Genomic DNA, 25,601 nt, shown 5'->3' on the forward strand with positions numbered 1-25,601 from the left:
CTCTAACATGTCTTCTTCTGTTATTTTTTTCTCCACACAACTTTAATTGAGAGCTGATTTTGAAAAGTACGGAGTTGTATTCACTAACAGTTTTAAAATCTTGCAACCTTAGGTGCATCCAATCATATCGAGCTTTTGGGAGAATCACAATTTTCTGGTGGACATATCTTTCCTTCAAATTACTCCATAGAGTAAAATGGTCATTTACTGTAAGATACTCATTTTTTAAACCTTCATGGCGGTGATGACAAAAGAAAATCAATGCTTTTGCGCGATCCTGCAGGGATGCTTGATTTCCTTCTTTGATCATAGTTCCAAGGTTCTGATTGGAGCCAAAATATGTGCTCTAATGGCACATATTCGATATGATTTGTGCACCAAAAGACATTCAAATCACCCAACTTGACCTAAATCAATGCTAAGGCCCTAGCCATGAGTTTAATCTATACTTTGGAGATTTATCTCAGGTTCAAGGGAAGAAAATTGTGCAAATTGAATGACTTTAGATTTTGAAAGATCAAGAAAGGACTAAATGAGGAAATAAGTGAATCAAGACTCATTGAACGTAAGGAAAGGCAAAACAAGGATATCATGAGGTTGGAGGATGATAAATGACCATTATGGAGTAAGAAAGAAGGCAAGGAAGCATGGGAAATGAGGCATGAAGCAAGATTTAGCTACATGGAAATTTAGAACTCAAAAATCTGATGGCATTATATACTCTGACTTTGAGGACAAATTTGGAGCACTTTCTGGAGTCCATTATAAACATACTATATATCGTTTCAAAGCTTGGGAAGTCAGGAGTCCAACGCTTCAAACGGTTTTCAAATCGGAGCTGAAATGAAGAAGTTATGGCCATTTGAAGACAATTGCACCAAGTTGGAGGGTCATTTCGAAATGATTTCGAAATTCAACTTATGATTTCGAAATTCAACTTATGAATTCGAAATCCACTTCGAAATGACATCAATTTCGAATTCACCCACTGCCACTTTGATGTTCCACCTCCTCTACCCCGGGAATTGCATCTATTCAACTTATGAATTCGAAATCCACTTCGAAATGACACCAATTTCGAATTCACCCACTGCCACTTTGATGTTCCGCCTCCTCTACCTCGGGAATTGCATCTAAAGCACTCCATCCGCCCTAGGTGGACCCCACATGACTAGAAATCACCATTTTATTATTTTTTAATCATTTTTAGGAAATTATTTTTGTAATAAGTGGCCAATGAGAGTGCGCCACATGTTAGGTAATTGAGGATATTATATAAACTCTCTCAATTCTAGGTTTTTAGAATCTTGAATCTTGGATTTTTTTTCTGGAGTTTTTGACATTGAAAGAGGAAGAAGACGAGAACTTTGGTTTGTTTTCTTTTTCTTCTTTATTGAATACATTGTTTTTAGTTTCTTTTGATTCAAATTATGGATTTTTACCCTACTATGGATTGTGAATGTGACATCACCCCCATGAGAGGCTAAGATCTAACTTGGGGCTTGAAGCATGAAAACCTAAGGGCTAAGAAACCTATAGGGACAATGGGTGAATTATTATAACAATGAGATTAATTATTGGTTGAGTGACAATTTATCAATTTTTTTATCCTATCCTTGTGAGTTCGTTTAGGGAATGATACGGTAGGTTATTACTTGATACTAGTGATTCTTGGTAATTCTTGATCATTAGTTATCCTCATCTTACCTACCGTTATTTGCCCCTAAACAAAGCTATAAGGAGTAGGAATAGTTAAAAAGTCAAATCTTAAATTGATAATCAATCTCATTCATTTGATGGTTTTAGGAATCTGTTTTAAAAAGGAAAAATTAGGTTTCGGATGCAATTTTGAGTTATAGAACTCAACTTGATCGCGAGTGGCCAAGGATTCCAAAACCCTAAGATCATATTACTTAAAATACCCTTGTTTTCTATAATTTCTATACCCTAGGTTGGATTGTGGAAAACCCCAAACTTGAATCAATTGAATTTAAAATCAATATTCATTTTCTCTTATTAATTTAATTTCTTTTACTTAGTTTCACATTATTCACATATTGTTTTTCACTTAAGGATTTAAACAAAAACAATTCATTTATTCTAGTGTTGACAATTTTCATAAGCCAGTCCTTGAGAACGATACCCGGAATACTACAAAAGCCGTAGTGACTCTTTCTCTAATTTTTCTTGACCAGAGTTACTACGTAAAAAGGCTAAGTATTTTGGTACAATAGAGAAATTTCGGTCAGGTTCATTGCATCAAGATGTATTTCAGCATCAAGGATTCAAGATAGATAGTTCTTTTCCGAAATGTCAAGTGCCACAAATTCGAGTTTTGTGATATTCGACATTGTCAAATAACTTCAGATATATGACAAAACAATATTATTAGAATAAGTTATAATAACTTGATAGCATTGGTATAAGTTTGATTATAAACAAAATCAAATAATTTGTTTACAACTTTTAACAATATGTAACAAAACAAATCAACAATAATATAAATATGTAAAATTTTATCCTATATAAATAACTTCAAGTTTAAGATACGAGAATTACCTTTAGATCAATTCATGTTGATAACATGTTGTAAAATGAAAATAAATGTGACTCAAATAAAAGTAGGGATGACTATGTATTACTATTATAATATATATATATATATATATATATATATATATATATATGTATGTGTGTGTGTGTGTGTCTATAGGGGAAAGAAATCAAAGAAAAGTGTTGAGAGAATGAAAGAAAGAGAGAGAGAGAGAATGAGAATGCTCCTTACATGGGGTGTAAGAAGCATTTTATAGACTTCAGAATATGAACTCTCATTACTCGTCTTAAAGATGAGTAAATGGAGTTCATAGATGACCATCAATGTGATCATTCACCACTTCATTTACAACATTTTAAGATTTATCTTTAAAAAAATAATGATTTTTAAACGTTATTACAAATTGTTTAAAATATTAAATTTTTTTTTTACTATATCAAATTGTAAAAACCTTTTTTTAAATATATAAGGTAGGTAAGTGCATACTATAAAAGTTACTATATTTAATATAAAAGTTATTATTATTATTATTATTATTTAAAAAAAAACAAAAAATGTATTCATAAGAGCACTTAGGGTGCGTTTGACATTGATTTTAAAAAATATTTTTAATATTTCTAATATTTGAAAACTAAATTTTTTTAAATATTCTACTTTTTAGAATCACCATCAAATACACTATTACAATGACCTGAAAGTTATTCTAACCTTCAAGAGGATGAAAAAAATTTCTTATTGTATTTGATAGGAAATGAAGTGTTTTTATAACGCTCTACAGTAATCACTTTCATGGTAATTAATAAACAATGATATAAAAACTTTTCAACATGACACATGTTACAATGACATAATCATCTATTTCTTTTAATCTAGCCAAGATGGGTTTAATATGTATTAATCGTCATAGAGTAAATCTCCAACTTTAGTCACTAAATCAAGACCTTCAAACTTGTCCTAAAGTCTCTACCAGTGACATGTATAAGTTCATTTTACATCCTCAAAGTCTTATTCTAGACTTGGGCAAGCATAATAAAATCAAATATTTATGTCAAGGGTAACACTTTTGAGAGAGATGTGGGAGATTGAGTCATCACAAGCAATTTGTAGGAAACACCGTTTCTATAACAAGATGAAATATTAAACCATTTAAGATATATGTAATATCACTTTCATCAAGAGATGGAAGAAAAGGGACCCCTTAACATCTATTATAGGCTTTTATGGGTTTTCAAATAATTCGATGGTGTATTCGACAACAAACATTTGTAATTAAAATGTCAAAATGATGCAATAGTATCAGGGATTGAAAAATCGGAAAATATCGCCGATATTTCGAAGAAATATCGGATATCGGGCGGCATCGAAACGATAATCGTCACCGATTATCGATCGACGGAAAAATCGGCAAAAAATCGACAAAATCGTCGATATATCGGTGAAGCACCGATTTATCGGAGAAAAATCGCGAGTGGACTGACGCGCGGAGCAATCGGAGGAGAATTTAAAAAAAATCGCCGAAAATATCGCCGATATTTCAGTATTTTTACAGATTTTTCGAAAAATTTCCCGATATTTCCTACCAATCCAGCCCGCACACAGGATACAAAATCTGGCTCAAAAATCGTGGATTTAGGGTTTGTGAAATTTAAATCCAATGGCACAACAACAAAGAGACCCTTAAAACAGATCCAGAAATCACAGGGAGCAAAAGAAAAGCAAATTTTTTGGTTTTCTTTGGGGGTTTTTAATGGATTTTCTCGGAAATCAAACGAGGATGAATTTTCCCGGAAATCGAATGGGGGATGGATTTTCTTGGAAATCAAACGGGGGTTGCAAAAAAAAATAATATCAATTAGTACCTGCGAGGATTGAGAGTGGCAGAGGAAGATAGGTCCTTTTTAGGAAGTCTCTCGGCTGGAGGGCAACTTCAGAAAAGGGAAGAGAAAAGGGGAATTCTCTTGGCTGGAGGGCAACTTCAAAAGTGGTGGCCCTTTTAATTTTTAGATTGAGTAGAGGTAAAAAAAAAAACCAAATCATGAACAATTTTCCTCTATCCATATAAATAATTATAAATTATCAAATTTTATTTTGATTATTAAATAAATTAATATTAATAAAAAAAAGTTGTTACTATATATTTTTAATAAAATTTTAAAAATTAAATCTCAAATAAAATATTTATATAAATTAATTTAATTTTCATTTAAAATATAATAAAACATGTTTTAAGAAAAATATTTTAAAATATTTTAAATAAATATTATCTTCAACAAATTGGGTCATCTTCATCTAACAATATAATGAAATCACATTGATATTTTCCTTAATATAAGGACTATTGTAATATCATATGTATTATATTTATGTATAAATTATTTTTATTCAATAAAATCAAATATTTTTTAACTCAATTCTAACTCTATATACTTTCAAAATTCATATATATTATTTTTAAAATTCAAATATCGAATCTACCAATATATCTTTGTTTACGATATTTTTCTTCTTAATTATATATATGTCAATTACACTTACAAGATAACTTTAAAATGTGTATTTTTACTTATTTTATCATTTTTTAAAGTTTTTTCAAGCATTCCTATTAATTTTAAATAATTTTCACTCTATCGATATTTGTGAAAAAATATCCACCGATATTTCTCCGATATTTCCGATATATCCGTAAAATCGAAGTACCGATATATCCGTAAAAACCGATATTTCAATCCTTGAATAGTATAACATCATAGCTATATTGAGAGAATGTGGATCCATCCATATATTTAAGATCAAGAGCAAGATGCACTAGGAATCATGTTAGTGGATTATGTGCAATCTATTACAATAGAAAAGTCTTATATATTGAAATTAATTCATTAAGTTGATAAAAATCCATGGACATTCTAATGGAAATTATGCATTTGAGCATATACTACTATGCACCAAGGCTCATGGTGCTTTGTAGTTGCATAGGTCATGATAACATGTGTTACGTTAGATGGTATACCATGATTGTTCCGTGTCAACCATACAAAATAGGATATTAAGAAAACATAATGCCTGAAAACATTTTTATTATACAAAAATTAGAACTTTAGTAAAATTTTAAAAATCACATGAAATGATTTTTGATCTAGCATGTAATAGATGCTTATGCCAAAATCACCTTTTTATCATGTATCCTATTACTAATACTGTTGTTAAATTAATTTTTTATTTATTTATATCCAAACAATAATTAATGACTTATAAGCTTTTTTTTTTTTTTTTAGTTTTTATCAAAGTAGTGTTGATAGAAATGTTGCAAGACACTTTTAGAAGAATTACCCCCCAAAAAAAAGTGTCATAGACCCATAAATTAAGGATGGTAAGTAATGGTTGAAAGAACGGAAAGGTGAGAAAAAAAAATGAAATTTAAATTTTTTTGTTCACCTAGTCTTACAAGTCATCTAACAAGATAGTAAAAGGTAGTAAAATGTGATAATGTAGAATGGTAAAAGCATCATTTTCTTGAAAAGTTTCATACTTGAAAAAGGATATTGCTTTATTTTTTTCCCATATAAACTTTATATTCACCAAGTTGCTAGCAAGGTTGAAAATTTAGTGATTTTTCGAGGGAATTTTTCACTATTGAGATTGTTGGAAATCTTCAGATTACCTTTTGAAAAGTTCAAAGTTCAAAGTCCAAAGATAGTTGTTTCACCGTTCAATTCTTCGTTGCAAGTCTAAAATGAAATCATACTAAAATTGAGAATTATTATATTTTATAATATAAAAGTTTTTTACCTTTTGCAGAGAACTTTACTTTCCTAGTTATCCCAATCTTTCGTTTCTTATAGAAAAAGTAAAAATGAAAGAGATATTTATTTATTTATTAGGGTGGTTTCTAGATGGTTTTTGACCGTTTTTCAACTTTAAAAAACTACTCCTTTTATATCTCTTATTATGTGGGATCAGGTTGGATCAGCCTGACTTGGACACCCATCCAACTCCAACAAAGACTCGTGAGTTAATCTGTACATGGAATGAAAACTAAGAAAATATCTAAATAAAGCATACATGTGTGTTCTTGAACTACCCTATGTAAAGTGAACACATTAATTTAATGATTATATTTTGTCTAGAATTTCATGAATGGTGTGGGGTAGTGCCTTAAGAGACGGTGTGGAATAATAGTATAGACCAGAGATTTTGACTTGAAATGATTAATTTATTATAATATATCCGCATCAAAGGAAAATGCTACCTTTTCTATAGTTTCTTTATTATATTCTTACCAATTAGCTGATTCAATTTAATTTAAATAAATAAATTCTTTTTAAAAAAAATTAATTACGGGATGAATCATGAAACTTCTTGCTGATTTCTTTTACTTTTCTTCCCCCTTTCTCAATGGTCTAAAGAGAAATATGGAGAGCAAAATTTACAAAACAATCCAGTGAATAATACTCACTATTCATTCAACGAGAAACAGATTGCATAACTCACTTATTATCATACGACAATAAGCACATAGCACTAAGCATAAGCATCAGGATTTGCCAAGAGGAAGGCCTCAACAGGCTTAAACAGCTCTGTCGCCTTCTCTTTCCCTTCCTCTATATCCTCATCTCTGAACACAACATCTCCCACTGTCTCGTACTCACTCAACATCCTGCAAATGCTCCCTCCTTCACCATCATCCATGAACTCAATCTCATACCCTGCGGACCTCAGCTTCTCCCCCATCACATCCCCTTCTATCAACGTGAACTTGCACCGACACTTCTCATTATCAACTTCATCAATCCTGTGCTTGATGTGAATGCCTGCACACACACACACACACACACACATATATATATGTGTGTGTATATATATATATATCAGTGATGGATTAGGCTTAGGCCTTAGGCCTTGGCTCTTGTTCCATAATCGGGAAAAATGGGTTTTTTTGTAAGTGTGATGATGGACAGACCTCGGGTGAAGTTGGTTTGCTTGATGGTTCCAACTCCTCCATCTCCTTGGATGATGTCAATGCTTTTGATCGACTGAGGCATGAGCTTGGGGCACAGGTTGTGTGAGTCGAGTATCAAGGCCTTGAATAAGCGCCCTGGAGCTACCGGCGATTCGGATTCTTGGGCGAAACTGACTACCCCCATCTTGATTTTTCCTGGGAAAATAAGGTGACGAAGGAGAAATTCGATGGAAGAAGATGATTGTTGTAAATTTATAGAGAGTGATGCCTGGCAATTTATTTTACTTTAGAAGCCACAATATTCAAAGTACTATAGCAGTCGCTTGTGGAAAAAGAATCCCGTGTTTGACCTCCCCTTCCAATGTTTCCAATGTTCAGTCAAACCACTTACGGAATTTCGATTCGAATCTTTGATTATCATATCCTTGGAAAACAACTAGAAGATGAGAATCATCCATTGGATTTTCTCATCTCTTGTTGCTTAGCTGTAATGAAAACATAGGAAGAAAATAAAATATGATGGAAAAAAAAATTAATACAATTTATAATGCTTAAATTGGTTCCCAAAAAATATTAAGAAAAAAAAAATTATTAAAAAAAATTATTTTCTCATATGTGATTTAAAAATATAAAAGAAAAGCAAATATAATTAAAATTAATTAAAAATTTATATATTATCAAATTATTTAATATCAAACATGTCTTAAAAGTTTTAGAGGTTGCTGTTATGTTAACAAACCTTCAATAATAACAATGTTACTTTAAGAACATAAAAGATAAATAATTTATACAAAAATACGAGAGGTTTTAACATGGTTCAAACAACTATGTTCACATCAACTTATATAGGACATAAATCAAATACAATTATTAGGTTCTCAAAATATCCATATTTTTTCATTCCTTACATTTATACCTTAAACCATGAGCCGTCACTCGGTGTTTCTCCTCCTTCTCATATGACTTTAGAATATTTTTATTTTTTCCTACATGACCATCTATTCTCTGGAAGTTTAGAAAAAGCCAAAATTTTACAAACAAATGTCGTCTACGCTTGGTTTCTTCTTCAAAATTTGCTTATATTGACATTTGACCATGCGGGTTCTTGTTCTCGTGGTAGGAGTGGAAAAGGTTAAAGCAAGATGGCAAGAAGTCAGGATTCTAGCGCTTGGACCAAAAGACAGATTTTGGTTTGTGTTATGAAAATACCTTTCTTCCTTGTCAAGACAGAGGTGGAATGTTTTTAACTTCTCAAGTAAGAAAATTTCTTCCAATTTGATAACAAAACATGCTTGGTAACATCAAACAAGCTCAGTCCAGCCTATCTGAATTAGCTCATGAATCAATCAACAATTGACAAAGCTTTCATTTGCCTTGGCTAATCACATATTGACTTGGTCTTTCATTTCTCTGTTTTCAAATGCTGGAAAATTAGGCTAAATGCAGTGATGAATGAGTCAATGTTATTGGAAGAGAGCAAAAGAGCTAAACTTCGAGGCATGCTACAGTCAGATTCAATGATATATTGGTTAAATTTACCAATAAGGTTCATCTTTATGGGGAAGGAGTATTCCCCTAAAGAAGGTGAAGATAAAGGGTGTTCCCATGAGAACCCTAATTTGTAAATATGCACTATCTACTAAGCTAGTCATGGTCATTTTATTTGCACCCTTCTCTTTGGCCAAAAATAAAGCAACAGTACTTGCAAATGAGCATGGCAGGCACTTAAAGGTCCTGAGGAATTGAGCCTAGATTAAACTTCATTATAACTACACAATTAGGTTACAAAAGAGACATAATCTCAAGGATAAAGGAACAGAAATAGTAGAGTAGCTGCAGTAAAATAGGTCCAAATATTTTTGGCAGAGAATAGGACCAACAGTGAATGAATCAAGACACTCTGGTCCATGATTTAATTATTATTCCAAGTAGACCAGCTAGGGAAGCACAGGTCTTTGCTCCAACTTTGCTTCCTAGAGCTTCAGAACATGTCCAAAGTGGATTTTCATTTAAGTGGCAAGTGAAGACATTTTGGTTTGAAACATTATATCATTTAATACTGATAATCAGTACCAAGTAATCAGTGAATCCTCTGGTTTTCTTTCTTCAAACCAATGTATGCCTCACTCTTTTGCTTCCTACGTACAAACCCCTCAAGCAAATCTATGGCAGAGGTCTTATTTCAAAACCAAAACAGTTCTCCCAAAATTTAAAGAAAACCCAAAAAAAATTAAAATAAGAAGGTGGTAGAGGAAAGTGAAGAACTGAAGAAGCAGAGATAGACAGAAGTTAAGCACAAACAGAGGGGTTGGCAACAAGGTGGTCTTTGACGACCTTGTAAGCGGCTAAGGCCTTGTCCTTGCCAGCTTGGATGTCCTCATCTTTGAGTTCAATGTCACCCTTGAAGAGAATTTAAACAACATAGGATCACATGTAAATATTTAAGAATGCATTGAACAGCAAAAAATGAATCGATTACCTTGATTTATGCCATGGAAAGTCATTTCTTCCTCCATTGGTATCCAAGAAGCTGCTCTAGGTGCGTGATGGTACGAGAATTAGGGTTCAATGAGCTCTTCCCTTTCCTCCCAAAAATTCAGTCCATGTGTGTGTGCTCTCCAAAAAGAAGAAATGAGACACCTTCTAAATGCACATATATCTCTCTCTCTCTATATATATATATATATATATTACACATTACACATATCATTTGGACTACTTGATTTAATGAGTTAGTCAAGTGAATTAGGGTGAACCCATAGAAATCAAGCAATAATGTGTTCAGCCTCGTTATGAACCACAATGAAAAAATTAAATTAACACTTATTTATGACATTATCAAATTGATTATGTAATTTCGCACATAAAAATTCCAACAACCCTTCATATGATAATGGCTTGAGCTCTTGCACACACTCCCCTCACCAAACGCCTCAAACTTAACCTCATATTTGATGGTTTCAAGCTTGTCCCCCAGCATATCTCCATCAATCAAACTGTATTTGCAGGTGCAGTTGTTTTCATCAACTTCGTCGATTTTGTATTTGACGAACTTGAAGCGACTCCCTGCCAGAATAGAACTTAATTATATATGATCATAATGATGAAGGAATTAGTGATGAAGTAGTAGTAGTGGTAGTAGGACCTTTCGGGAGTTGACTTGTTTGATGGTGCCAGCACCGCCATTGCCTTCAAGCATCTCCTAGCTTTTGATGGTCTGAGGGGCAAGCTTGGGGAGGAGGTTGTGGGACTCGAGGATCAAGGCCTTGAACCACCTCCTGGGAGGGATGGAGCTCGAGAACTCGTTGGAAACGGTCTTCACACCCATGCTTGTCTGCAAACAAAGATACAGAGATGTTGAAGAGGATGAAGATATTTGAACATGGGGTTGTGGAAACGAAGCCCTACACTTTCATTGCTGTCTGCTGTGCTGGGAGGTTGGGTTTGCAACACGTTTAGAAAATATTTCCATGGTTAAAAATAAATAAATAAATAAAATTTCCCATGAACATGTGGAAGAAAATTTAAACAGCAAAGGATCACATGTTGACATTTAAGCATGCAATGAACGGCAAAAACGGAAACGTTCACCTTGGTTAATTCCGTGAAAGGCCATTTCTTACTCTTTTCTGGTATTGAGGAAGCTCCTCCAGTGCTTGATGGTGCGAGAATTACGGGTTAATGAGCTCTTCCCTTCTACACCCAGATTCAGTCCAAAACGAGAGTGCGTGCTCTCTTTCAGCCAAAGGAGGAAGGAGCAAGGGGCCATGCCGCCAGTGAGCCCTTCCTTTTCTTATATATATATATAAATAAATATATTCATATATATATCACACACATTATTTGGACCACCACTTGACTTAATGGGCCAGTCAAGTGAATTAGGGTGAGCCCATAAAAAATCAAGCAACAATATGTGTCCAGTCCCATTATGGACCACAATGCAAAAATAAATAACACTGATTTATGACATTATTAAATTGATTATGTAAGTCCACACATAAAAATTCCAACAATCTCCCACTTGGACTACATAATCAAACATTACAACATACACATAATCATAAATCAATGTCCCATAGAATCTCATCAGAAATAAATAATCAAAAGCAATTATATATGCTTCATTGCTTGATTCATAGGGAAATATACAATAGTAGCAATCCTTCCAACAATACCATAATATTATAATACCAAAAAAATGGCTCCCACTAACTTAATACAACCTAGGCTTCCAACAACCCCATTTGAGATACATGTTCCTGAAACGCAATTATGGGTAAGCCTTTTGTTAATGGATCCGCCAACATACTTTTTGTGGACATGTGTTCAATATCAATAAGAGACTCTGCCACTTTCTCCTTAACAAAATAGAACTTTACATCAATATGTTTGGAGCGAGAAATACTCCTAGTGTTCTTGGAGAAAGCAACAGCTGCGGAATTATCACAAAATAATTTCAGCGGTCTCGAAATGGAGTCAACAACTCCTAAAGCTAAAACAAAATTCCGCATCCACATAGTATGACAACAAGCCTCATAACATGCCACATACTCTGCCTCCATAGTTGAGGATGCTGTAAGTGTCTGCTTGACACTTTTCCAAGATACAGCTCCTCCTGTCATCATAAAAATATAGCCCGTAGTGGATTTCTTATCATCTATGCAGCCAGCAAAATCAGCATCACAAAACCCAACTACATCAAGTAAGCTGGTGCGCTGATATGTCAACATTAAGTCCTTAGTTCCTTGCAAATACCTAAGGACCTTCTTAGCTGCTTTCCAATGTTGACTCCCAGGATTGCTCAAGTACCTTCCCAACATGCCCACAACAAAAGCAATATCAGGGCGTGTACATACTTGAGCATACATAAGGCTGCCCACCACAGATGAATAAGGAATGGTCTTCATTTCCTCTCTCTCATCATCATTTTGAGGACACTGAGTCTTTGAAAATTTATCACCCTTCACAATTGGCGCTTTAGTAGATTTACAGTTGTGCATATTGAACCTCTTCAATATCCTTTCAATATAGGCTCTTTGAGACAATTTAAGCACTCCATTAGCCCTATCACGAAGAATCTTTATGCCCAAGACATAAGAAGCCTCACCAAGATCCTTCATGTCAAAATGGGTTGACAACATGTGCTTTGTCTCAATCAACAAGTTAGGATCATTTGATGCGAGTAGTATATCATCAACATATAAAACAAGAAATATGTAACTACTCCTACTGACCCTCAAATATATGCATCTGACAACTGTATTTTCTTTAAAGTCATTTTGGGTGATAATACTATCAAACTTCAGATACCACTAGAAATATGACCTAGGCGTTTGTGCCACAATATGGAAGAACTCAAATTTACTTGGCTTATCAACTCTCAAAGCCCAGTCCAAAATGTGCATAATCATATGCACATTGAAAGACTCAAAACATTCCTCAAAATTATTCCAGTAAGAGGTTTGATGGCAGACAATTGCAGAGTAATACCAGGATTGCTAGTAACTGGAAAATAGCAAAATTAAGCAATATGCATGTTACTTCAAAATCATGCATTTGCTAGTTTCCAGAATTTCTCAATTTAGCAACAGCTTGGAATTTTGAAAATTCCATGGCGGTAAGGACAACTAATTAAATATCACAACCAAGATGCACTAATTTTATTACCGAAAGGGCAAAGAAAATTAGTACAATTCATAATATAAAATTAATTTCCTTCACCAATCCAAGCATCCTACCAGATATTATAATCATCGATAGGACAATCACAATACCCGTATGGACCTTAGTTATCACAATAATAAAACAATCAAAAGAGGGAGATAAAATATCTCAACAAAGACAATTTGACACATATAGGATCACGATAGGCAACCACACATATGTTCACTATTGTCATGAATAAAATTCAAAATATCTTAATTTTCACAATTTGACACACTTGGAATTGCGATAGGCAATCACACAAGTGTGCTTCATTGCCTCAATAAATTGAAATATTTAACAAAATTGACATAGGACAACATTATTGATATAAGGAAAAATCATACCATAAAGAACAATAATAATAATAATTGTCCCAATAAAGCCAAATTTAACAAAAGCATAATAATTCTAGCATATGCACAATCAATCCAAGAATACCAAGGCAACAAACAAAAAAAAAATTTGGTTTTTTTTTTTTTTATGACGTCATCACGTCACTATTCATCTCCTTCTCCAGCTGAACACGGCCTGATGCAGGAGAAAAAAAAATTTTCCTTTTTCGGCCAAAATTTGGCATTTTCCGACAAAAAACGCTTAGATATCCATCCTCAAACATCAAACCTTCAATTTAATCCCAAAATTTGCACAAAAAACGCATAATAGGAAGAACCAAAGCAAGCCCTAATTCTCGAAAACCCACCAAACAAGCTCCAAAAATCAAATAAAATGATGGGTTTTGCTCCAAACAATATTCTCTACAAGTTTCCAACAACAATCGGGCTTGAAAACAGAGAATCAATATCAAACGAGAAATAAAATTCCAAAAAATGGCTTCCACAACAGGAAACGGGAAACCTAAAAATTAACCCAAAATTGCAGCTCAAATGTCATCCATGTTGGCTCTGATACCAATTGAAGAAAATTTAAACAGCAAAGGATCACATGTTGACATTTAAGCATGCAATGAACGGCAAAAACGGAAACGTTCACCTTGGTTAATTCCGTGAAAGGCCATTTCTTACTCTTTTCTGGTATTGAGGAAGCTCCTCCAGTGCTTGATGGTGCGAGAATTACGGGTTAATGAGCTCTTCCCTTCTACACCCAGATTCAGTCCAAAACGAGAGTGCGTGCTCTCTTTCAGCCAAAGGAGGAAGGAGCAAGGGGCCATGCCGCCAGTGAGCCCTTCCTTTTCTTATATATATATATAAATAAATATATTCATATATATATCACACACATTATTTGGACCACCACTTGACTTAATGGGTCAGTCAAGTGAATTAGGGTGAGCCCATAAAAAATCAAGCAACAATATGTGTCCAGTCCCATTATGGACCACAATGCAAAAATAAATAACACTGATTTATGACATTATTAAATTGATTATGTAAGTCCACACATAAAAATTCCAACACATGTCCCAAGGAATCGCCTTAAATTTCGATCTATTTTTCAAAGCTTTGAAGTTGACAAATCATTTTTTTTTCCTTCATTTTTTGTCCTTCAAACAAATTCTCCCATAAATGTATGACATATATATATGAAAAGAACGTTGATAAAGTCGCCAGCTTAGGTAGCATTGGGCTGACCCAAAGACGATTCGTTAATCCAATTGGTGGACGAAAAAGTTGGGCCCAGCCCAATTCCTTCGCTAGACATGGGCCCTGGTAACATGGTCACCTAAACTTGAGCTTGATCTACTAATGATTATGACCCATGCCAAATTTAATGAAATAGACATAATCTAGTTGTGTCAAATAAAGTCGCCAGCTTCAGGTAGCATTGGGCTGACCCAAAGACCATTCGTTAATCCAATTGGTGGACGAAAAAATTGGGACCAGCCCAATTCCCTCGCTGGACATGGCCCCCTTGTAACATGGTCACCTAAAGTTGAGCTTGATCTACTAATGATTGTGACCGATGCCAAATTTAATGAAATAGACCTATCCTAGTTGTGTCCATCCAAATAATTCTAGGCTGCACCGTGAAATTTAGATTCCCCCTTCCAATCGCAGAAAGCAGATGACAATGAAAGAAAAGAGTTCAACATTTTTTCCAAAAAAAAAATCTAAGGCACTGATTTGATATTTATCAAACTTTCCATCTCCATCATTGAAAGTGCATAAATAAATCTAAATCGGTCGATAAAAAAGCATTAGTAATGAGATCATAGTATAAAAAATAAAACTAGATATAAAAAAAAGTACAAATGAATGAAACAAGATATAAAGAAATTATGCAAAGTAATAAAAACCTTAATATACGCATATATGATATGATTGATCTTATTTTTAAGTTGATATATTTTTGGAATTGTAGTTTGATATAATTTTTTATTTAATTTATCCTAATAAAAAAGAATGAAAATATTTTTTTAAAGTAAATTTTAAAAATATATTAACAAACTTATTGAATTTAATTTATATTTTTCATTTTATTCATTTTTTGCTCTCCATTTTAATTTCTTTATACTTTGACTCAAATTTTCTAAAATCCGAATAAAGTCTTAATTGATTGTAAGAATTTTTCAACCCAAAATTTTGGGATGATGATCACCATTTTTGGACGTGGCGAATGATTACTTTTAAGGTGTGGAGCTAATGCATTTTGAGAATGATTAATAATAATTTTTAAAATCATAAATAATGAAGACTAATAATTTTCAAGTGATTATGGATTATTCTTGAGTCCCCTTTTCTCTTGTCTAGAACTTGGTAGTTCCCCATACTACAGTAGGAGTCCTGGGAGAATTTCAACACAAGTTTTGACTATAAGTCTGTAAGAAACCTTCAACTTATAATCAATCAAGGGCAAGTGGGTTCTTATTACCAAGCCATGAGCAATTTTGCCCACCGAAAAAGAAAAGAAAAAAAATGAAAAAGCCACACCAACATGTATGATAACAAATAAGATCAACCATACACTCATAATTTAGGCATAGGCATCTGGGTTGGCGAGGAGGTACTCTCCCACAACCTTGTACATCCCCATGGCCTTGTCTTTGCCGGTCTTGATGTCCTCGTCCTTGAGCTCAATCTTTGAATGATAATGGCTGGTCATCTTGCACACAGACCAGACCCTGAGCCCGATGCCTCGAACTTTACTTCGTATGAGATGGACTCCAGGGTGTCACCCAACACTTCTCCTTCGATCAAAGTGTACTTGCATGAGTAGTTATCGTGGTCTATGGCGTCGATCCTGTGCTTCAAGTACTTGAAGTGACTCCCTGCCATGTAAAAACGTTTATATGATCATTGTTATCTTATTACTTGAGAAGTAGTGGTAGTACTAGCCACATTCAAAGGGACAAACCTTCGGGGAAGTTGGTTTGCTTGATGCTGCCAACGCCGCCATCGCCTTCAACAAACTCGATGCTCTTGATGGAGGGCATGAGCGTTGGGACGAGGTTGTGGGAGTCTACGATCAAGGCCTTGAACATTATAGCCGGAGCAATGGGGGTGGTGATCTCCTGGGAAAAGGAAGATGAAGAAGAACTAGACAAGAGGGTTAAACCCAAGAGATTTGCAGATAGGTGTGGATGTGTGGGAAGAGCACGGGAAGCAAATTCACACAGTGAGAAGCTGGGAGCCTCGTGTTGGTGAAGCAACTTAGGGGTAACAAGTCTTTGGTCCATGTCAATAGCCTGCAACCCCCTCCATTACGAAATGGCGTCATCCTTTTAGATGTTGATTTTTTTATTGTAGACTGAGTTGCTTTTTACACTCTGTATTGCCTAATTTTCCTTTCTAAGAGGCTTCATTTTCCAATTCTATCTCCTTTCAAACCTCCAATGGGAATTCGGGAGACGACTTTTAGTATTGTGTCTTAGTTTGATTGAAGGTAAAATTGAAACCCATAACAACCCTGACTCGTTGGAAGCCCATGTCAAAAAAAGAAAAAAGAAAAACAACGAAGTGTATAGATCCTTCAAATAGATGTATCTGTAATTGAAACAAAACAGGTTGAACACACCTGTGAGCTCACCACTAACATTACAAGCAACTGGAATTATTGCTGCCTTGAACTATATATCATAAAGAACACCAAAAAAAAAGATCTATATATAAAACACAAAGTATTTAAGTAAAAAAAAACCTCTCTCAAAGGAATAAAAGAATTGGAAAACACCTCTCCCAAATGTAAGTAATCACAGTGCTACTTTCTATTCCCAATTTTCCGCTTTCCATCTGCGGGAACTGGGTGCCTTCCGTTCCTGTGCAGTCGGGTCCCAACCCCATTTGATGGTTTCCGTGATGGTGAAGGGCCCACAGTAGAATTCAAATTCCTGCAGGAAAATTTTGAGAACATTTTGTTAGTATACATGGGAACTTAGTAGGTAACAGTATTTAAAATGAGGAATAAAACAGTTTGCATTACCTTAGTTCTGGACCATTTGCTGGCTTTGTATTAGGTTTCTTGATCTTTGGCTCAATCCCATTAGTCATGCTAGTTATTTTTGCATTATTGAATTGCCAAAGCAAATCAGCATCAGAAGAATCACTGGTGGCAGCATCCTCATCCAAATCATCATTATTAGCAATGTCATAACGATTGTTTGCCATGAATATGTTATATGATTGATCCGGGAATAGCTTTGAAGAATCTGAAATAAGTTTTTGGTAGAAAGCATCAGGCAAGTTCCTATTCTCTGTTTCCCAACATCCTAAAGGGTTTCCAACTCTAGGTACAGCATCTTGCTTATTCACCATAACCTTATCTACCCACTGACCAGAGCCCATGTCTTTGTCGTCCTCCACATAATTTTGCACAGAACTACTGACTGGAGGCCAAGGAGGTGAGTTCCCTAGTAACTCCTCAAGATCAAAGCTTTGCTTCTTTTGCCTCATCATGGAATTGCCGCGTGCCTACATAATCAGAACATCAAACTTGAATTCTGGTTTCACAAAGACTTGGATGCATAATAATCAGTCAACTAAAATGAAGCCATTATTTGATGTCTAACTAGACCACATATATGTGGAACCTAATCATAAATGAGCTAGAAATTACTTTTTATGAAAATTTCCAATGAATGTGATATAATACATAGTTTATGATCATCTTCAAACTTTGGCATGGCGTCTCATGATTATCAAGAAATAAAGGTTCCCTCACCAGCAGCAATTTGCTATCATTCAAGTTTAAATACGCTTATGTTATTATTCAAGTTTAATATCAATGATTGGGGTCAAGAAAGAGGAATCTCCCATCATGATTAAAAAAAATATTTACCTCAATGTTGCCTACATCCCCCATTGGTTGCCTGCAGCTATTTTGATCATCTAACATATCTCCCGCCTGCTTGTTAGAATGAAAAGGTGATAAATCACTGGCTTTTGTTCTGTATCTTTCAGAGCTGTTGGAAAATGAATGTTGCATGTCCTCTGGTTCTCCCTCTTTCCTTGCCAGAGCTGCCTTAAGACTAGCAATCTGAAATAATAGTTCAAAGTTTTTAGAAGAAGAAATAAGAATTGAGAAGAACGATAAATAATGAGAGCATTAAGAACCTGTTCTTTCAGCTCTTTCACATCTGCACTATCCTTGTTTACACGAGCAGCACCAAGTTCTACCGTGGCAACCCGCTCTGCAAATTTAAGTGTGCTAATTGTTTCTCCAACAGCATCCGGTTCAGGGCTAATGTGAACAAACATTAGTGTCTTGGCTTGCCCCCCTAAATAGAATTACAATCCAAAAGCCATATTATAATTTAAAAAATAAAATAAAACAAAACAGAATCAAATATGAAGTTCCTACTCTCAAAATGCATTAGTTTATTCTTACCAAGTGAATCTTGAAGAAGTTGTGTGAGTTTACTATTCCTGTAAGGGACATGTGGATTCTTCTGGGCAAGGGAAGAGATGACATCCCCTAGAGCAGAGAGAGATCTGTTAATATGCTGTGCCTCCTTTAGTCTATCTCCAGTGACCTCAGATTTGTCTACTCTCTCACTGCCGGCCAGATCAACCAGATGCATACAGCCACGAAGAATAGTTCCTGACATCAAGTCTCTTCCCTGAACATGAACAGTCAAGCAACTGCAAGTTGATTGAAAATAAAGTGAGCAAAACCAGCAGAGATTACTAAAAGAGTATTCATAGAGAAATATATAGAGGAATATGATCATACCTATGAGAGCGACTACTACGGTCATTGAGGGCTGTTGCACCCACAACTCGGTTCCTTTGTCCAAGGTTCATCAGATCAATAACGTCAGCTGTTGATGACACTGGAACAAGGTTTGCATCTGGTACATTGAGTCCTGTCTGAGAACTGTTACGGATTTCTAATGTGTTACTGTATTAAGGAAATTTGGTCTCTCTATCTCTCTGAATTCATATGTTGACAAGTGGCAGAGAACCAAGGTTTTAATTTCTATGCAATTTTGAAAATTGACATTTCAAAATTTTTTAAAGTGAATCAACCAATTTTTAACTTCTTCATATGATAATTCAAATATTTGAGTTACCTTTCAAGTTTTGAATATTGGTTGCAATTTTCAACCAAGACCAAACAGAACAAAAGATCGAATCTTATAACTGAAGCAAAACCATACTACTTGTAAAGGATATCTTTTGTTAAGGCCATCAGTAACAAGGAGATCCCTAACTTGCTCATTGTAAATCTCAATCATCTGTACAGAAACATCATAGCGGAAGGTGTCCTTTCTTTGTTCTGAGAGAAGAAACAAGTCACTCAATGCTCTATAATTTACACCTTGAGTTTGCCGTGTAAGCTCTTTGGGTCCAGTCTAGAGACATGGAAAAGAAAATTCAATAAATTCTGAAAGCTTAATTAAATAAGAATTAGTGAGCATGTATTAAAATAATTTTAGAGGTAAATTGAAGTACATCTAACCATGGTGTAAGTTTTCCCTGATCCTGTTTGGCCATACGCAAATATGCAAACATTATAACCATCAAGAACAGATCGAATGAGTGGCTGGGTGTCTGAAAAGACTTCCTCTGTAATATAAGTGGAAAAAAGGATGTAAAAGAAATTATTAGAACTGAGGAAATCATAAAAATAAAAATAAATCTTGAATACTAACTCCACCAACCTTGGGTTGCAGTTGGTCCAAAGATTTTATTGAAGCTAAAGGATCTCCGTCCTTTTCCATGCTTTGAAGAATTTATAGTAATGTTTCCTTCTTCCATGTGATCCACAGTACTTAGATAGTTCAATTGTCCAGACAAGAAGGGTCTCACTCGACAGTAAACCCGAATATTTCCTAATTAAATGAAAATAAACAACCATTTAATGCACTTGTGGACTTAAATATGTCACAAAGATGAGCATGATATTAGGCTTCTATGCAACTGATAAATGTTACCCTTGAGATCTTGCACTTGATTGTATAGCTTTCTGTTTTCCTCGAGAACTCTGTGATATCCAGAAGCCGCATGAGCTAGGCCATGAATATGTGTGCCTATAAAGGAAAGTGTGTACTCATAATGAGATCAACGCCTCATTTACATTAAAAATCCCAAAAGGAAAACTGGGACTGTGTTCTGAATTCCTACCAAGATTATGGAACTCCTCATGAAACTTCATTTGCATAAACTGCATACCAGCTTTTGTGGTTCGGAGGGCATGCTTCATCTCCTAGAAAATAAGTACTAGATCAACATAAGTGTTCTGACATGAAAGCATTTCAAAAGATAAGTGAATGCTGAGGAGTACATCAAAACTAGTTCCTACTTGAATATCTCTTTGTTGTTGGTCAAATATCATTTGTTGCTTCAGGATCCGGCCTTTCAACTCCTCATCAGGGACGAAGGATTTACGAAAGCATTCCCCTTTCTTTATGAGTGCAACATTTTTGTCTTCGATCTACATTACAGGAACAGGTAAAGAAAATGTTAGAAATTTCAGTTGAGCTTCATACATATATTTCATAGACTTTCACATTGAAGATGAGCTTGTTTTATTTGTGACAAATCTTTACACCTAAATCGTAGATGTTATAGTTTCCCACTGAAGATGATCTTGTCATTGATTCATATAGTGCATGTTAATCTTCAGAAGTATGGCCAGAAGGTAATGAGTCTGATGGCCAACTTACCTTAGTATCACTAGAAGCAGCTCTCAAAAGAGACTTGTTACTGTTGGAAACAGCCAAAACTTTTGAAGGTGTCTTCCTCTGTTAGGTTGAAATACAGATAAAGGGATAAATGTAAGACTGAAAAATTTTCATTAAAAAGAGAAATGAAAAATGACAGTACTGAGGTTAACAATATACCAGCTCATTTTGGCTTGCAATGCGATGCTCAAACTCCTCCACAACCTTAGTTAGGACAGATTCCACCAACTGTTAAGAGCAGAAGGCAGAACAGCTCAAATCAGTAGCAGTAGTAGTAATAAAATTTACAATCTCTTAAACAAGACCATCAGTAGCAGTAGAGTAGTAAAAATAATAAATGCAGCCCTTCCTTTAATAAGGCAAGGATGATGTGCAAGTCTACACTTGCTCCCCATGGAATGCTACTTAGACATCTGTCTAGCCATCCTCTGAACCCTTAAAAATTAGATGTATTGGGTCGGTCAAATTAGATACCTACAGCATCTCTGTCAATTTTAGAACTGCATGTGGACGTGCATCTTCTCTTTAAGTAGTAGGTGCACTATGCTTACATATGACCATGTTGCACAAAGCCATCAACCATTTTACATCCCCATTTCTAATCCTCAAATTGGTTTTAAAATGGGCAATTTCATAACAACATTGAGCAAAGTTGAATTAACAAGGCCTAGCACACTAAATCCTTACCATGGGAACTTCTTCAGGTTTCTTATCTAATAGAATTGAACGAACGAGCATACTCAAGGAACCAGAACTAGGCTGCATATAAGTAATAGAAGGAACAAATATCAGTTATCGTTGTCCTCCAAATATGATAAATCAAGTATGGACTCAAATTTGAAACAGTAAAGCTTACCAACCATTTTATTAGTGTCTAGGTCCATTGATATTGCGTTAAGAGAATTTTCACTAGCTGACAAATTCCTAGAGAAGGAATTTGTGAATGGCTCTGAATTTTTCCTTACAAAAGATTTTCCAGTTGCTGCAGGTTTTACATTTCCACCAAATTTCCATATTCCATTTCCCCCAGTTTGTTTCCATTCGCTGTAGGATTTAAGCGCCAGAACACAATTCACAACCCTTCCAGATTTTCCGCCCTGAAAATTTAACAAATGAAATAAAGAAGTTATAGATAACCCCCAACACAAAACAGACTCTCTAATCATAACTATCCACCAATTCTTAGAAGCATCTCCAATATCATAATAGCAGTATTCAAATTTTTTGCTTTCTCTTTAACTACAGCACCTACTTGTTCGAGGTCGGATGCCTCAAAAGTTGGAAGCCCCATCTCCTGCACAGCTACAAGGAAGTTCCTCACATTTTCAAAATACTGATATGCTGACAAGGCCGCTCCATCAGGGATAAGAGCAGAATCACATGGACTTTCTACCACCTGATAATGAAAAACAAAATATACATATATATATTTCTTATTTCTGAAACATCAATAAAAGTTGAAGCTAATCCGGAATTAGAACCAGGTTCACCTTCGACACAGCTCCAGGTTGGATCTTATTGAGAACTGTGCAAAGGATTGACCCACTTCTCAAACCAAGCCTAAACTCTTCTTCAGAAGGCTCTGCTGGCAAATCTTTGCCTACGACAACTCCAACCATCTTTCTCAGCCACCCTGCCGCTTCATACCTTCGGGATGCTGCAACACAAAATCGCCTTAATTAGCTATGCTAGAGAGATACCAAATTATCTGAAAAAAAAAAAAAAAAAAAAGGAGCAAATTTTCAAGAAATTCATTTACAAATCGTAAGATGAGATGACATAATTCATTCTTTCTAGATACAGACAAAGACACAAGAATACAAACTAGTTGAAGAGATTAAGAAAAGAACCGCACGCGCTCACGCGTGCATGAGAACAGCCTAGATCCGTGTGACTACCGGAAGAAACTTCTCAAGCATATTTCAAATGCTAAACACAACACACAGTTTGGCCGCCGAGAAAACAGAGGAAAGCAAACCAAAACAAAATGTTCAATCTTTATATTTTTTCCACGTCCAAAAACCGAAGAACTCGCCTCAAGGAAGCCTCAAAGTTTATCAGAGACGAAAAACCAAAGATCCAATTCGATTTTCATTTCTACCACTTTTCTCAGCAACCAAAGCATAGGAGGAAACTACAAATTCAATGCAAATAGGCAATAAACTTGGAAGAATTCTGAGAAAAAATGTACCGGCCTCCTCTGCTTTCCTGGACTCCAAATCAAGATCTGCGGAGCGAGTCCCATGCTGCTGGAGCACATCCTCCACCACTGACGCCACCGAAAACAGCAATGCTCCATCCGCGGCAGCCATTCCGAACACCGATTTCTCACGATCAGCACTCGAACTTCAAAAATTCAGCTGAAGGAGACTAGGAAATTTCATGTGGTTGTTGACATCTGAACCAGATTGCAGAGCTAGGGTTTTGAAGAGAGAGAGAAGCCGAGAGAAAGAAAAGTGAAAGAGAGAGATCGCGAAAGTTGGATCTTTTTATTGTTGTGTTGTTGAAGTTACACTCCCACTTCTGCTCTGTTCTTTTTCTCTCTCTCCATATACACTCAGCTTTCCTTTATACACTTTGAATCTCTCTTTCCCAAGCTCACTCCGAAGCTGCCGGCTCGGACCTTTGCTTCGGTGCCTTGCGCTCAATTCCTCTTCAGGTGCGCGCGCCCTCATACTTCTTACCGTGAGCTCCATTTTCCTTTTCCCACGTAGGATTCACAATATCTCTATATTATGCATAAATTTTGAAAAATAGTTTATGGAATGTACAAAATGAGAAATTATCAGAAGACATGCTAATTATTTAATAATTTACTTTTAATTAAACAAATTAATTAAGTAAAAATGTAGTAAATTTGATATTTTAAAATTTTAGGACAAGGATGAAAAAAAAGGAAAAAGAAGAAAAATGAAATTTGATTCGCTGAATTAGTCTAAGTGGAAAATGAGGTGGAGCCATCAAAGAAATCTTGAATATGAAGGATGTCAATTTATTTAATAAATTATACATTTACTATACATTATTTTCAAATAAATTAAACAAAACAATAGGAAGACTTATATTTAGTTCTTAATAAGGGAAAGACAGTAAAAGCAAAAATAAATAAATAAATAAATAAAATTATTAAGAAATACTTTTTTTTTCCCAAAATTTACAAAGTTTTGTTAAGGAAAATGTTTGAGCATTTTTCTCTTTTTTTTTTCATCACTTTTTTTTAAGGCATCCAAATAAAAAATATACTTAATAAAAAAAAAATTGGCCTTTGCTTGGCATATTTTAGCAACCAAACATAGCAAAATGGTTCATTGAAATCAATAGTTTTCATTCTTGAACTATGAAACGGACATCAATTTTATATCTTGAAGAAAACATAAAGAAAAATAAAATTTTAATTTAAAATTAATAAATTATTTTTATATATTTTGGAGCTTATTTAATTTTTTTATAAAATTAAATGGTGGAATGTCTTAAAAAATGATGCATCTATTGATGCAATTAAGCAGTATTTCCTCAAGAACCCCACACAAGTCTCAGCCTGATGATATGTCTCAGTTTCTCCTCAAAATAAAAAAAAATTAAATAAATTTAAAATAATAAAATTTAATTACATTTTTTTTTCAAAATAAATCAAATACCCAAAAAAAAATCATTTTCTTCTAAATTTATTTTCCTTCCTTTGGTATCTTTCTAAACCAAACTTATGGTCCTAATTATTAGGACATTTAGACTCCAACCTAATTTTCTTTTGATATTATAATTTTCATTTAACAAACATAATAAAATGATTAAATTCCATTTAATATTTATTGGTCAAGAAATCAATATGCATAAAAAAAATTTAAAAAAATGGCACCAAATTTCAATTCACTATTGAAAGAAAATATGGCAAAGTGGAAATTTGGGCACTTTCTAAGAATGGAGCCATGGGTGATGTCCCTTTCTCACCACATAAAAAAATTCCTCAAAAAAATGCCACCCCATAATCCTTATCCTAAGTTTCTGGCCAACTCCCTCCATTAGGATTCAAAAATATTCAAACATTTGAATTTATATTTGATAAATATATATGGGTTTTGTCTGTTTTTGTAGGATTCCCTTATTCTTTGGTCGGTCTTCCACCTAATCTTTCTATGGATTCAAATATTGCTGCAACAAAAATTCAAATTAAGGATGAACAGTGTCTTCACCCGCCTATGTTGCCTCCTTAGATTACCAGCATGCCCTTCTAAATTAGGCCCCCAAAAGTATGAAGTCACTTTCTGTGGATTAGGGCACAAGTCCCACAAAGGACTAGTGTA

The 25,601-nt window shown here is 34.6% G+C and overlaps 3 protein-coding genes and 1 pseudogene across 3 annotated transcripts; all 4 read right to left on the reverse strand.

The window, feature by feature from the left end:
* Positions 1–6,894: 6,894 nt before the first annotated feature.
* Positions 6,895–7,751, reverse strand: LOC100264209 (pathogenesis-related protein STH-21). Its single transcript, XM_002269092.4, has 2 exons — positions 7,512–7,751; positions 6,895–7,362 (listed from the first exon to the last, which is right to left on the reverse strand). The coding sequence occupies exons 1-2, from the start codon at positions 7,693–7,695 to the stop codon at positions 7,073–7,075; spliced, it is 474 nt and encodes a 157-aa protein (XP_002269128.1). The 5' UTR covers positions 7,696–7,751; the 3' UTR covers positions 6,895–7,072.
* A 2,049-nt stretch (positions 7,752–9,800) lies between these two features.
* LOC100258821 (major strawberry allergen Fra a 1-3-like) lies at positions 9,801–10,839 on the reverse strand. The gene is made up of 3 exons (XM_010654225.1): positions 10,719–10,839; positions 10,426–10,577; positions 9,801–9,911 (listed from the first exon to the last, which is right to left on the reverse strand). The coding sequence occupies exons 1-3, from the start codon at positions 10,837–10,839 to the stop codon at positions 9,801–9,803; spliced, it is 384 nt and encodes a 127-aa protein (XP_010652527.1).
* Positions 10,840–15,967: 5,128 nt separating this feature from the next.
* On the reverse strand, positions 15,968–17,005 carry LOC100253672 (major allergen Pru ar 1-like; annotated as a pseudogene).
* A 100-nt stretch (positions 17,006–17,105) lies between these two features.
* Positions 17,106–23,848, reverse strand: LOC100248567 (kinesin-like protein KIN-14I). Its single transcript, XM_059737883.1, has 19 exons — positions 23,492–23,848; positions 22,791–22,957; positions 22,553–22,696; positions 22,161–22,397; positions 21,988–22,059; positions 21,460–21,528; positions 21,283–21,360; positions 20,919–21,050; positions 20,741–20,822; positions 20,551–20,646; positions 20,278–20,448; positions 20,076–20,182; positions 19,788–19,968; positions 19,347–19,506; positions 19,002–19,255; positions 18,728–18,891; positions 18,453–18,650; positions 17,598–18,085; positions 17,106–17,505 (listed from the first exon to the last, which is right to left on the reverse strand). The coding sequence occupies exons 1-19, from the start codon at positions 23,610–23,612 to the stop codon at positions 17,376–17,378; spliced, it is 3,051 nt and encodes a 1,016-aa protein (XP_059593866.1). The 5' UTR covers positions 23,613–23,848; the 3' UTR covers positions 17,106–17,375.
* Positions 23,849–25,601: the final 1,753 nt, after the last annotated feature.

Source organism: Vitis vinifera, chromosome 7 (assembly GCF_030704535.1).
Source record: "Vitis vinifera cultivar Pinot Noir 40024 chromosome 7, ASM3070453v1".
In the NCBI taxonomy this organism is placed as follows: domain Eukaryota; kingdom Viridiplantae; phylum Streptophyta; class Magnoliopsida; order Vitales; family Vitaceae; genus Vitis; species Vitis vinifera.